General features: G+C 42.2%; 1 protein-coding gene across 3 annotated transcripts in view; it reads right to left on the reverse strand.

The window, feature by feature from the left end:
- Gfra1 (GDNF family receptor alpha 1) overlaps positions 1–14,446 on the reverse strand; it is a 194,029-nt gene that overhangs the window by 59,278 nt on the left and 120,305 nt on the right. For all 3 annotated transcript variants that reach the window (XM_046450303.2, XM_046450301.2, XM_046450302.2), the window contains one exon: positions 1,093–1,429. In XM_046450303.2, the coding sequence (XP_046306259.1) occupies positions 1,093–1,429 (337 nt within the window). The remainder of the gene's footprint in view (positions 1–1,092; positions 1,430–14,446) is intronic.

Consider the following 14,446-nt stretch of genomic DNA (forward strand, 5'->3'; position numbering starts at 1 on the left):
TCTTTCCCACTCTCTGTCTTTCAGAAATGGGGAACTGAAAACAAGAACCTAGTTACACTCTCACCTACTTGTCTACCTGTCTAAAGCTTATTGAGCACACAGGATTTTGTCAGACATGGCACCAAAGGCTCCTAGATCCTACCTTGGGGACAATGTACAGGTGTTATCCAATAAGCTGGCCCATCTGAATCTCCAGCCTAGGATCCAGCTTGCTCTTCTGAAAGAGGCAGCAGCACAGCCCCAGTCTGCAAAGACTCAATCTCTGCTCATCAAAGTCTACTTGCTTTGATCAGCAACTGAACTCAGCCCTAAGTTCTCGAAAGACATACATCAAATTGTCAACAGTAGTCGCCTGAGGGCTGGGGCTGAGTGGGAGGAGACAGAGGGTACTTTTTCTTTTCCACTCTACCAACTCCACATGGCTTTTTCTCTTTTTATATGGAGAATGTGCTTCTAGACTCTTTCAAACATTAAAATCAATCAATAAATGGCCCAAAAGGAAAAGGATTCAGGCCCTGCAGAATTTCTGATGGCGGCTAAAGGTGGAAGAAGAGCTAGGCAGGAAGGTACCCACTCTTCGTAGCCACAGAATGGCTCAGAACAGACTCAGGTATTCTCAAAGCTGTCCTCCCCAGACGGACATGGCTCAGCTCACTCCCTTTGGCTGGTGTCTTCCAGTGTTCTGTCCCTGAAGACCAAGAGGCTCCATATTTCCCGTCAAATCCTCCCCTGACTTTCTTAAACTCCTACTGCCCCTGAAGACTTGAGGAGTGGGTACCTGGCTCAAGCTCGCCTCACCCAGGTGATCCCCTCCCCACCTGAGAGGTGCGAAGGACATGCAGTGCTACTTTCCTGATTCCAGAACCTCTCAGCACCCCCTAGTCAGAGACAGGATTGTCCCCAGGGTGACAGGATGAACAGCTGTGAAAAAACAATTTTTAGAAGGTGAAGTCAGACTCTCACCAATCTTCAGAGGCACAAACCTTGCCTTGCTCTCCGCCCTGGAGCAACACAGGACACTGAAGCTTGGCAGCTGGAGAGGCCACCAAGGCCCCCTGCACCTCAGTGATCACCAGCCACCGGTGCTCTTACCTACAGATGTAATTCGTCTTGCAGGAATCCTGCAAACTCAAGCAGTTGGGCTTCTCCCGCTCCTCATAGGAACACACAGGCACGATGGTCTGCCGCCTCCGCTCTGTGCAGGCGATGTCCCGGCAGGAGCAGAACAGCATTCCATAGCTGTGCTTGGCAGGGACCTTGTCAAAGAACTGCCGCAGGGCCTTGTGGCACTTGCGGCGGTTGCAGACCTCGTTGGACATGCTGGTGGTGCACGGGGTGATGTAGGCGCTCCTGTACTTCTTGCAGGTGTCGTCCAGGTTGCAGGCCTTGGCTGCGTCCAGGCAGTTGTTCCCTTTGGGAATGTGCTCCACTGTAAAGCAGAGAGAAATGGTGAGACCGCGGGTCAGCTTGAGGTCTGCCCACGCCTCTCCTGTTCTCATTGAGATCTTGACATTCACCTGGCCACGCTGGCAGCTCTAGAACTCAACAAATTTTGAAGCTAATAACTTAATGACTTTGTGGCAATGAGAAAGTGTTAGCGGTGCGAACAATGGGAATGTACAGCAACACACAAGCCCCCAGTATTCCCCTCGATGTGAAAATAAGGAGAAGCTATGGAGTGAGGCCAAAGGAACTCAGGCACCTGCCTGGCTAGGAGCAAACAAGGCAACAGGAGAATGCTTCCAGCTCCTGCCCTATAAACTGAAATTAGGATCAAAGAAAACAGCAACAAATTATATACTTGTTCATGATACAGTATATAAATGATATGCTGAATGCAAGTATAATTGCCATGCAATCCTTCAGGAATATAATTATGTAATAAATGCATATAGTACATGCTAATTACTATATGATTACAGAGTAATTACATGGTTATTTGAGCCCAGAAGACAAAATATTATGCCAGCCTCTCTAAACAGGAAGAAGCAACTACAATGAAGCTGTATTTAAGTTTCAGCTTACAGGCCATTGGAAGAAAACCAGAATAAATCACATAAAAATTTGCAAACTTCAATTACCACTTAACTCACCACATACAAAAAGTCAGCTCTGTGAGTACTGAAGTTTCCAACTAGGAAGATTCAGCTAGAATTTTTGGATAGAATTTCAATGGGCTTCAAAGCTTGGGTTTTAGGAATCTCACAAAACATATGCTGCCTTCCACTTAAACCCTCTCTGCTCAGGCTGCCAGAGAAACCAGTGCCATCCACCATGGGGCTGCTCCCCTGCAGTCTGGATGACAGCACGGGGGCATGTCCACTGGGTGGCTGGGCACACTGGCCATCACCCCATCCAATGGGTAAAGTTACAAATAAATGGACAAGGAGAATTGAGCTGGTTCCTACATAGGGGTGCTCTACAGGGAGAAGAAAGTGATAGAAAAACTTTCCAGAATCAAATGATAAGTGGAAGACTGATAAGCAGGTGTACCAGTGACCCTCTGGGGAAGAGAGGAAGGCAACAGATGAGTAATGCATAACTGTGAGATTAGACACAAGTCTAATCTCAGTCCCTGCTCAGCCCTCAGCCCCTCTGTGGATTCTGTGACTCCCTTTCAACCTGTTGATGAGGTCATTTGGGAGAGGGTCCAGATAGTTGTGTGGGACTTAAAGACAGGGTGTTGTGCTTACTGCACATGTAATTGGCACATGGAATGGCAGTCTGTCTTAAAAAGGAAGGGAATCCTGTGCTCCAGAACAACATGAATAAACCTTGAGGACGTTACATCAAATGCAACAGAGTCACAGAAGGACAGATACCGCATGACTCCACTCCTATGAGGAATCAAAAATACTTGAACCCACAGGAACAGAGAGTGGGTAAAATGCTGGCTGGGTTGGGGGATGGCTGGGGAGTTGCTACTCAAAGAGCTTAAAGTTACAGCTCTGCACACTAATAAGTTCTAGGAATATGCCTACAACGTCCTTCCTAGAGTTACCAATTCTGTATTGTGGTCTTAAAATTTTGTCAAGAGAGTGAGTTCCATGTTAAATGTTCTAATTATGACTTAAAAAAAATTAAATGAAAAAAAAAGGGCACACGAAGTAATTTCAACATTTCAGGGAAAGGAAAACCTCCTGTGGTACTGATGAGTCTTGCTTTAAAAATACCCCAAAGGGCTGGGGATGTGGCTCAAGCGGTAGCACGCTCGCCTGGCATGCGTGCGGCCCGGGTTCGATCCTCAGCACCACATACAAAGATGTTGTGTCCACCGATAACTAAAAAATAAATATTAAAAATTCTCTCTCTCTCCCTCTCTCTTTTTTTTTTTAAAAAAGATCTTTAAAAAAAATACCCCAAAACTCTGAAACCACAGCATTCTACCCTGGCACCACGAGCTGTGTTTTATTGTGTCCCAGGTTCATGTGTCTGACATCTGAATTGAGGATATTTAATGTGGAAGACAATAAACAAGAGATTCAGCCTTTCTGGGGTATGCAGCGCAGGGGGTGAGCAGCTGCACAGGCAGCCCGCCGGGTTAACAGGCGCACCTGGAGCTGTCCCTCTGCCATGCTCTTCCAGGCTTCTCTGCCCCTCACTCAGGCTCCTTGGGACTCGAGGAGGGAAGAAGCCATCATGTTCCTTTACAGGGACATCAGGGCCTCTAGGCCTTGGCCACACTTCCAGCCTTCTCTTTTTAGACTTCTAATGATGTGCTGTTAGGCCCAAAGACAATGATTTCTATTCTGGAAGGTCTACCATTTTCTAGATTTCTAAATTATGCATTTTAATGATAAGCTGAAAGAAAGTAATAAACTGTACTCTACATCATCTGGATCGGAGCCGTAAGGCTGAAGCTAGGTATGTGTACCATTTAACTACCTGCATGTACTTCTGCATTGGTGCACAATGAATGACACTCTATAATCTTTCACTAAAAGAAAAAAGAAAAAAAAACCCAGAGGCACAGAAGTGAATGAACAGAAAAGGGATATAGTCAGTGATATATGAACAAGCAGTTCAGGCAAGTTCAAATGGAGAAAAACGGCAGAAGAATGACATCAGCACATGGCACCTAGCAACATAAGCCTGCCAAACTGGAACACCCATTCTGATTCCAAGGGCTACATTCAGATCATAGGCACCAACTGAGTTTCAGCAAAACACTATCATCCCTTATACAAAATTAATGTTATTAGCTTGCGATTCATTTTTTCAAAGTTTGGTTTATACTTAATTTAAATGTATGGCTTTTATAGTTATGTAACAACAAAGAATAAAGCTTTTTATGTTTATCAATCTTATAGAATATTGCAATAAAAATAATAAAAGTCAGCACATCACATCCAGGAAATTTCTTTTTCTTTGGAAACAGTCCATATAATAACACACAAGCTTTAAAAAAATTGGTCTACTGTGTATCTTCTTTTGGTATAATAACGTTAGTTGCCTTTTTGAAGTTGTTAAAACTGTATAGCTATTAAGTTTTTCCTCTTGATGTTATCAAAAAAAGAAATGTAATAATTTAAAGGAAAAGCTTTGTACAAAGTGGAAAGCAGGGTAAGCTATTTTATGTCTAAACCAATTGCTCAAAGTTAACTTCATTTAGCAGTGGCTGTGACCTAGCCTTACTTTGTTCTGATGCTGTTCTCATCACTCTACAAGCCTTGTCAGAGAACCCTCTCCTTACCACTGTTTCAGAGTCTTTGACAAATTCCAGAATGTATAACCAGGAACATTCGGTAGGACAAAAATGATTATTCATGTCCAGATCACAGGTCAATGTGTGACAACCTTTTTGTTTCTGATTCAAAATTTTCACAAAAAGCATTCTCATGACCCTTCTCAACTTGATGTATGAGATCAGAATCACCCTGATATAAGAACCAACAAAGAGGAAAGAAGAAAATAATAGATGAAGACTGCTTGCAAACATGGATGTAAAACTCTTCCCTGAATTTTGGTAAATTTTATTTAGCAATATCTTAAGAACATATGGTACTCTGACCAACTGGGTTTCAGCCCAAGAATGCAAGATTGGTTAATATTTAAAAATTAGTAATAATTTAGCACAGTAATAGAATACAAGACAAAAACTACATGATTGTTTCAATAACCAAAGAAAAAAGCAACTAACAAATTTTAATACTAATAAATGATCAGCAAACTAAGAGACAAGAATCTCCCCAATCTGATAATGAGCAACTATGAAAAACCTAGCTATAATCACATCTCATGGCAACATATTGACTGCCACTCCCTAAGATCAGGAACCAAGGATGCCCATTTTTATGCCTTAGAGTCAACACTGCACTGGTACTCCTAGTCTCTGCAACAAACCAATGGAAAGAAAGAAAAAGTGGAGAGATTGGAAAGGAAGACATCTCTATTTGCAGGTGACTTGGAAAAATCCTAAAGAATCTACAATAAGTGAAGGATACAAGTTTAATACACAAATATAAATTGTCATTTTTTTTGAGTTTAAAAGTTTGATTTTTTTAAATTTTATTTTTTGACAAATTAACAATTGCCTAAATTTATGGAGTGCAATGTAATACTGTTTTATACACACACACACACACACACACACACACACATATTGTGGAATGATTAAATCGGCTACTTAACTTTAAATTAAGAAAATTTTAAATGTAACTCTGTTTTTACAATAGTACCAAATAAAAAATAAAAGCACTTAGGAATGAATCTAACAAAGCAAGTGCAAGACCACTACATTGATTTAAAAAAAATAAAAGAGCACAACTGGTAAAAATAAAAGACCTAATAAATGAAAATGTATACCATGTTCATGGATCAGAACACTCAATATTATTAACATGTCGATTATCTCCAAATCCTAGTATTTTGGAATTGGCAAGCAGAGTCTAAAATTTACATAGAAATGCAAAGAATACAGGACAGCCAAAGCAATATGAATGAGATAGCAAAGTTGAAGGACTTACACTGATTGGCTATAAAGCTACAGTTACCAAGAGTGTGGTATAGCATAGGCATAAACAAACAATGGAGAACTCATAAATATACCCACATCAAATATGCAGTCATTCTATTTTTGATGACACTAATAACAGAGAAATTCTTTGTCACAAATGGTACTAGATTCTCTGTATATGAAGCTCCAGAAGAGGTGAAACTAATTTATAATTTTTTTAAAAAAGTCAAGAGTGGTTGCTACTGGAGAACAGGAATGGGGACTGGCTTGGAAGAAGGAACTTTCTGAGGTGCTGAGAATGCTCTGTCTCTTCACAGGCATGTGGGTTGAGTGGCTTGGATCAAAGAATGGTATCAGAAAATGAGCACTGAAGGTTTGTGCCTATGTAAACATCACCTCAAAAAAAAAAAAAAAGAACTAGACAGACAATGAACACTGGTTAGTGATATATATGTTGAAGCATGTAAGACAAGGTACTGAGATATGCATTTTAAAAAATTAGAGGGATGGATGGAGGAACACTTCATAAAGCAACTATATTCAAATGTTACTGATAGAATCTAGGTCCTGGGATATGTTAACTATAAAATATTTTCCACTTTTCTGTAAATATGCATATTAAAATATTGAGGAAAAATAGGTTCAGGTATACTTTACTGGGACTCCTGCGGTTATACACAGCCTATGAAAATAATTCTCAGTTCCTCCCTCCCTTTCACCTTCCTTCTGAGTCCCTCACAGACCCACCTCCACCTCTCCCAAGTGCTGCGTGTCCTGCTGCATTCAAGTTCAGAATTAACACTCCTGAAATCACGGTGCATGTGAATGAGCGTGGAGTTTCCCCCTGGCAAGAAGTTGGATCCCCAATATCTATGAAATGGATCCACCACTGCACAAAAATGCTACTTCAAGGATGGGAGGGCAGAGGGTGAACGGGAAGAAAGATTCGATTTATGCCAGCAGAGATCCGCACCCTGCCTCCCCTTGCCCGCAGGAGCAGGGTGTGCCTGTCTTTAGGCTCTGGGCACAGCGCCCTGTCGCCTGCCTTCGTGGGAAGGCCTGGAACAGCTTTGCCATAACTTTCAGCACTGTCCTCTCTGCAGCTCATTTTAGAACTCAGCATCACGATGCCCCGTCCCCCTCCCCTCCCCCTCTAATCTCTGCCTCCATCTGCTGTTATTCATTCTTTAACTTGGTGGAATGTCTGGGATGCTGTCTGAATGGGAATGTTCTCAGAATGAAGGCTGTTTACTAGAAATCCCGTTTTCGGGGGGCAGGGCGCCTGTGAGTGGGTTTGCTCAGCTAACGTGCTCCTCTCCAGCGTGGGCCGGCACTGGGTTATGGAGAATGCCATTCAACCAACTTTTCATTTCAAAGCTCCACCCAGCCATGTCGTTGCTTTGCAGGTTACAGATTGCTTTCTCTACCAGCAGTTGAAGCTGGGATAGCATAGGACTGGGGCTTCTTTCTTATTCATCACAACCAGAGGCCCAGATCGCAGAGCATGCTATGCAAAGGGTCAGGTGCTGCCTACAGAGTGATGGATCAGGAATCAGGAGATATGGGGTTTCAGTGGTCCAATTGTCTGAGAGCCTCTGTTAAGTCAGTTTTCTCTCTGTGGGCCTTAATTTCTCCATTTGTCAGAGGAAATACCCAAGGAAACTCCAAAGGTTGAGATTCTTTGGTTTGATGATTATAATATAATTGGCCTTTTCTGATTTTAACTTCAAATATCTAGGATAAAATGATAATCTGGGAAAGAATAAAACCCCAGTCGGAGATTCCTCATACTCCAAGGTGCTGCCTCTCAGCTGTCTGCGGCTCCGTGGAGTCCGTGGACCAATGATTTCAACCCTGACCCGACAGCAGAGCAAATGTAAAGGTCCCTCCAAGACAGCGAGATGTGGGGATGTCAGGGATGAATTATGCCCCGAGAGAAGCTTTCATATTCTAAATTCCTCTGGAGCCAGAAACTGCCTTCATCCCAAATACAATCCTCACACTGTCCCAAATCAAAGAGGCTATCACTGTGGCCGGCAGCAGCCCCTTTTTATTTACACTTAGGAAATGTCCCCGTTACTGGCATACGCCACTGCCAGCTCACCAGGGGAAATGATTCAGGAGGAAACGCAGATGCAACCAGCTAGAAATTCATTTCTATAGATTAGGAGGTGGGATCAAATCGCACATGTATTAAAACATGTATGGCCTGTGTGCAAGGGGATGTAATGAGCAGAAAGTTCATGAGACACAGCCAGAGAATGTTATTTACAAAGGCTTGTGGGTTTCAGGGTATCTCCTGACTTTCATTTTTAAGGCTGCAGAACTGAATTCACAACTTGTTCCCTCTGTCTTCAGACTTGATTAATCACCGCCTTAATATAACTGCTATTCTTCTTCTAATAGGCGCCCTCTCATGTGTTATCCCGGCAAATAAAAAATGGGCAAAAGCACTCAGATCTTTGCAAGGGTAAGCAAGCTTTCCTGGAAGCTCACGCTGACAGTTGGATCTGATATCCCCGTGGATCAGATGGCAAATCTGATCATACAGGTTGTGACCCTTGTAATAGATCCTTCAAAAGCTTGGCCTTTTCCAGCTGGGGTGCCAAAAATTACATTTAAAATGTGTGTGTTGGCTGTTGGAGCCCATTTTGTCATTCACACACCGTTTCAGATCTATGGTATTACACAGTGATGAATTCCCTCCTGGTCCTGTTTTTTTTTTTTTTTTTTTTTTCATATCTTACACAACTACATTAAGCCTCAAGCCATACTCAAGTTTCCTCAGGGGCTGACAGCGATGGAATTATTTTGAATACCTATGAATCTGGAAATAATTCTTCTGTCTGGTGAAGACAGTTCCCAGCCTTAACCACAACTCATCCCTTAGACTTCCATTTCCTTAATGCACCTACTGTCGCCTGCCTGCACCCACCACCCTCACCGCCTTCCATACCTTAAAAAAATTAGATGTCGCCTATAAGGGCTGTGCAAGTCACAGGCTTGCTGCTGCTCAGTGATTAATAGTGCCGTCTCAGCAAATGGGATCATTACATTTTTAATTAACCTTTCCAACCTCCTCCACCTTTTCCTTTTGTTATACATTGGATCCCTGAAGTTTTCTATTTGTTTATGTTCAACAAGGTTTGAAACAAAGGCATGAAAAATGATCCCAGATGACACAAGAATCAGTGCTCCAGGTGACGTATCTGGTGAGGTGCGGCCCCTCACTGTGTGTCAGATGTGGGGACAGGCGCACAGAACTTGGTGGCTGGGTTCCCACCTAATTTTTGTTTTGGCAGCTTAGTGTTATTTAATGGCCTTGGCTACCAGGAAACTGGCTTTTTAAAATCTCTTTCAACCTAATTATAATTACAGTGTATAAATCATACAATGATCAATTATAAAAATCTCGGGTTCATAAATATTTAACTTAGCATTTAAATCCACACTGCAGGAGTGCATGAAATTTCTGAGCCCATCTCTTTGCAAACAACTGCTTTATTACCGTTCCAATGCCAATTACTGCAAACTGCACCGAGTCTGTCTTGCAGCACACTCAGGCACATATTTGCACATAGTGCCTTTCTGAGTATTAAGACAGCACGATTTAGTTATTTCTAATATATGCATGCCTCTCATTAATTTTTTTGCAAGGATTCCTATCACCATCTTTTAATTCCTCAAGTATGGAGAGGCAACAATTATGATATTAGACATAGAAACACTCATTAAAATATATTTTATCTAATGTAAGATTGATTCCGAGATAATTGAGGTCAGATTTGTTTGGAAAATGTATTGTGACATGTGCAAATGCTGATGCGAAGAGGAAATGATCTTCTAGGAGAACTCAAGCAAACAGCTAAATATTTTTCAGCAAAATCATAAAAGCATAATTGGATTTCAATTTAGTAATAGTGGGCCTTAGACAGGCCATTTTTAATAATCTAATTACGTGCTTGGGGCCTATCCCAGAACTCAATGACGGCTACAGAACTATTAATTGTACTCAATCCTGTTGCATTTTCAACCATGAAATTCTCTATTACATGTAGGACTGGCTCTCGGTTTATGGTTCTTTTTTCCCCCCATCTCAGATAATCTTTATAGCATCCAAATATTCCTCCTTTGATTTTCTAAAAGCAAAATCTTTTAATGACTTTCTCTGAATCATAAAAGTAGCTCAGATTTGTGGTCCTTCTAACAGACATAATGCACAATGAGATCTACAAATATTTTCCCTATTTTTATGAAGATGCAGAGAGCAGCACCCGCTTTTGTCTGGTTTTCATTAATTAATGGTATTTAATTGCTAACATCTCATTAGCAGTAAAATTAATGAGAATTTCAACTACAGGGGAAAAATCTGCATGATAATATAAACCTAATTCATTATATGGGGTACAAAGTATAGTTCCACTAATGCTGAGCCTGCACAAGCGCTACTGATATTTAGTTATTTCAACAGGAAAGGGCCAAATACAACAACAAAACCGTGTCAACTCTCCCCAGAGGAAATAATAAATGTGGGCCAGCCCAATAAGAAAAAATCCAAATTCTCCTTCACTTCCCACCAATGTGTTGCCACTCAGAGACTGGAAGCAAAATATGGTTTGTTTTAAATAATTTTCTTCATTACTATTAAATTAAAAGTTACCCTTAAAACAATGCACCTGCACTTTGAAACTAGCAAACACAAATTTAGGAGTGTGCAGCATGCTGGGAAACTGGACACTTATCCCAAGGAGGCTGCCAGCAGTCCGGACATTTCAGACATTTCATGAAACTCTTTTCCTGGAAAGCCTGAAGCATGTTCTTTCAAATATCCTGCACAGCATTGAGTCTTCACATCAGGGTTCGATTTTAGAAGCCAGATATCCTTTAGCTCTAAGAGTGTTGAATAAAGTAGGTGATGATGTTGGGTTGATGATGCTTCAGGGTAGATAATCAGGGGTGAATATCTATAAGGACTTTTCTCATATGGGTGACTGAAATGGTAACATGCAGTGGCTTTCTCCATAGGCACTGAGCCAAAGACAGGTAGCTCCTCAGGGTGGCCCCCTGGAAGGAGAATATTCTTCTGGATGAACATGTTCTTGGTGGGCTCCTGATCCCCAGCCACAGCAGACATCTGCTGTGTTCCTCTGACTGGCGGGAGCAGCAGGATGGAACCAGGGGTAGGCAGAGCGCCGAATGTCACTTGTCCTGCACAACTTCCTAAAATGTGTTCTGTGTCATGATATACACAGAGCCAAGAGGAAAAAGTCCGCATTCTAAAGCCGAGGAATCCGCTGAAACAATGAAGAATGAAGAGGCCGAAGATCCTATTAAGTAGCCGGGATGATGCTGAGATAATAATGAATCATTGATGATGTCGGTGGTTGTCAGGGCCCTCGCAGTGCGGATTTCAGCAAAGATAAGCTAAATATCAGCTCTTTATTTTTAGTTAAAGAGCATAAAATTCAAAGCCTTTCCTCCCACGAGCCTATTTACATACCTGCTGGGCTACCTATTCCCCTTCACCTGCTTCCCGATTAATACCCCATTAAGCATCTCCACCCGCAGTGGCTTTTACCTTCTCCAGCCTCGAAACCATCATTCATCGCTAAGTCTCAATTGTTTCTTTGGGAAAGATAAACAAAAGCTGCATGAATAATAATGACAGCGCTTTGCCTTTACAGGGTGTGCTTTCCTTAAAGACAGTGGCCAGAAGCTGTGGCCAGTTTCAGGGTCAAAGAGCCACTTAGCAGGGCAAAAGGTCTAGAGTAATGTAGCCTCATTCTAGAAGTTCGAGGAGAGAAGGACTGACCATCTTAGTCAGATATGTGACTATATATATATATATATATATATATATATATATATATATATTTGAATATTTTTTTTCATTGTAGCATTCAAGGTGATTTTTGTCCCATTGGGCTAATAAGATGTTGTTTGGCGAAGGGCTCTTAAGTCACCTAGTGTAGTGAAGATTATTATTTCTCTTTCATGTAAGCCCGTTTTAAGTGTTTCAATGGTTCCTTCAAGCAGCGACCAAACCTGGCCACCCTCCGAGAATCAGTATTTTTACCCAGCTCCCAGGTACTTCTGATGATCCGCCTGGAGCTGGCTAATCTTTGGTAGGGTAAACTGCTGCTTTTCACCATCCTCCTGCACTCCCACTTGTTTTCCTGGAAAATACTGGCTTTCCAGCTGTTTCTGGTCACATTTTCAGGAATGTGAGCCTGCAGAGGTGCCTCCTCATGGATGCTCTCTCAGTCCTCACTCTGTGAAGATCTTCTTGACAAGAGGGTTGTCTTTGCCCATTTCTCAACTTCAGAATTAAGGTTGGACCAAAATTTAAGGAATGGCCCTCAACCAGATGCTCCCAAGGTGGGCTAAGACAAAGTGAGTCAGCAGGACCCCTCCACACCCCCTCCAGCAACTCAGCATGGCTTCCATGAGCTGCAGAAGAAGTAGAATGGACAGCACTGTGTGCGTCCACCCATCCGTGCCTCCAGCGGGCTCTGTTTTATTTTCATAAGGCACTGGCAAGTCTTCATGCTAATTTTGTCTCAAGCTTTAAATTTGTTCCAAATTTGCATTCACACATCTGGCCTCAGAGCCCTGGCCTAACATTTGTTAGACCCCCATTTGAAGGAGTACACCCGTTAGTCAAGGATTAAGTTTAAACCCGGGAATTTTTATACTAAAATTCCTTAGTCAGGCCCCCCATTGCATCTCTGTAACTGAATCTGTGCCTCAGATTCCTGAAGGAATCCCAGAGTAAATACAGCTCTATTCCCATGGTGCTGGGCACTGAGCCACCTTCCCCCACGGGTGCTCCCACCTGGCTCCCCTCCATGGGATGTTGAGAGTCTACGGAGGCAGAAGGAGGCAAGAGAACAACCCTGACTAGGACTGCTTCATCTGTCACACACATGTATCAATTTGGGGGTCTCTGATTACATGGACCTCAGAGAAATTAAGAAACCAGGAGTTAATGAGAACAATGCCAGCACCTACAAGCTTATATTTCCCCCTAGCTATCTGCTCAGTAAAAAATGGGTACTGCGTAGGCAAAATGTTTGTGCTCTACTGAAAATTCCTTCAGACTTCAAAATATGCCCTTTCTAGTGGAGATCTGGACATGCACACTACTTAGGTTGTGTGAGAAATGCCCACTTGAATAGTTAAATTTAACCCCGGGCAAGACTGAATGCAAGTGTTGAGGTCAAGATGACTCCATCAGCTTTATGCCTGCAGAGACCACAGCGACATTCAGCACAAGTGCCCAGGTTCAGGCCAGCTGCCAATGCTACCCATAGCACCCCAGGACACACCAGCAGTACAGGGTCACCCTTGGCTAGGGCATTCAGACACAAAAGAAGTGAGAAAGGCCAGCCTCAGAATGGCCTGCCATGTTGGCCCTCCTTGGTGAAGCCATGGAGGGGTGAAAACTGTCCCATAGGATGGCCTGGGTCCCTGCCTTGTACTCCTGTATGAGGCTCCGTGTTGCAAGAAGTCTTATGACACAGAAGAATTAGAGGGAGCCAGATCTCTGTGATTTCCCATGCCCATCACTATATTGCCAAACACAGGTATTAATTAGCTTCTTATCCTTTGGCCTTAAAAAGTAAGTAATGAATAACTCCTCAGAATCCCCCAGATATGTCTAGAGTTGCTTTCATTATCAGGAAGAATTGGACAGTCTCCTCCCTGTGGCAGTAGCTAATGAACTGATCCAGGAGAACAAGAAGGTTCCTGAGGTGAAAAACATGGCAGACTATGGTTCCTAAAGTAGGTCTGTGGGGTCGCAGTGGAGACTGGTTTGACTTGGGAAGGTTGCTGGTGTTTCCAGTAACCACAGAGTGCCTTCTTGAATAAAAAGAAAATGGAATCCAATTGGCTTGTTGATAGGGAATAGGACTTTCTCAAAGTTCCTTGTTGATTTATTGTGTGGGACAGATGATCTTCAATGCCATGTTTAAGAGCTATTAGTTTTAACTGAAAGGAAATCCATCCCTTAATGTCTGCTACAAGCTCTTGAAGGATTTAACATGAAAAGTTTGTTCAGTAATATAGTTGGGACCATATTTGGTGATGCCTAGGGGTCAGAATAATGGTGGTAAAAGTTTATGCAGGTCAGAGATTGGGCTTAGGGGTACATTAAAAAAAGAAAATTAAATATGGCTTTAGGAAAGATAACATCATATAGCATAATAACACAGAACCAACATTTTGGAAATCTAACAATCTGAAATTGGTCATTCAGTTCTAATGTGGTTAGAATGAGAAAAGAAAAGCAAATGTCTAAATCTATCTCTTGACACCTGTGAGAAGTCCTCTTTGTGCAGCAAAGACTTCTTTAAAGTGCCAAATAACTCAGAAGTACTTCTGCATTTGAGAGAGAATCCGAAGGAAATTACTAATGTGATTACAAGCCCTACAGAGTCTTGTAAGGAGAGGAATCACAATCATCTGCTAATGCTGAACACTGCAGAG

This window comes from Marmota monax, unplaced genomic scaffold, assembly GCF_021218885.2.
Source record: "Marmota monax isolate L192 unplaced genomic scaffold, Marmota_monax_Labrador192_F-V1.1 WCK01_AAM20220418_F8-fsc00004, whole genome shotgun sequence".
NCBI lineage: Eukaryota > Metazoa > Chordata > Mammalia > Rodentia > Sciuridae > Marmota > Marmota monax.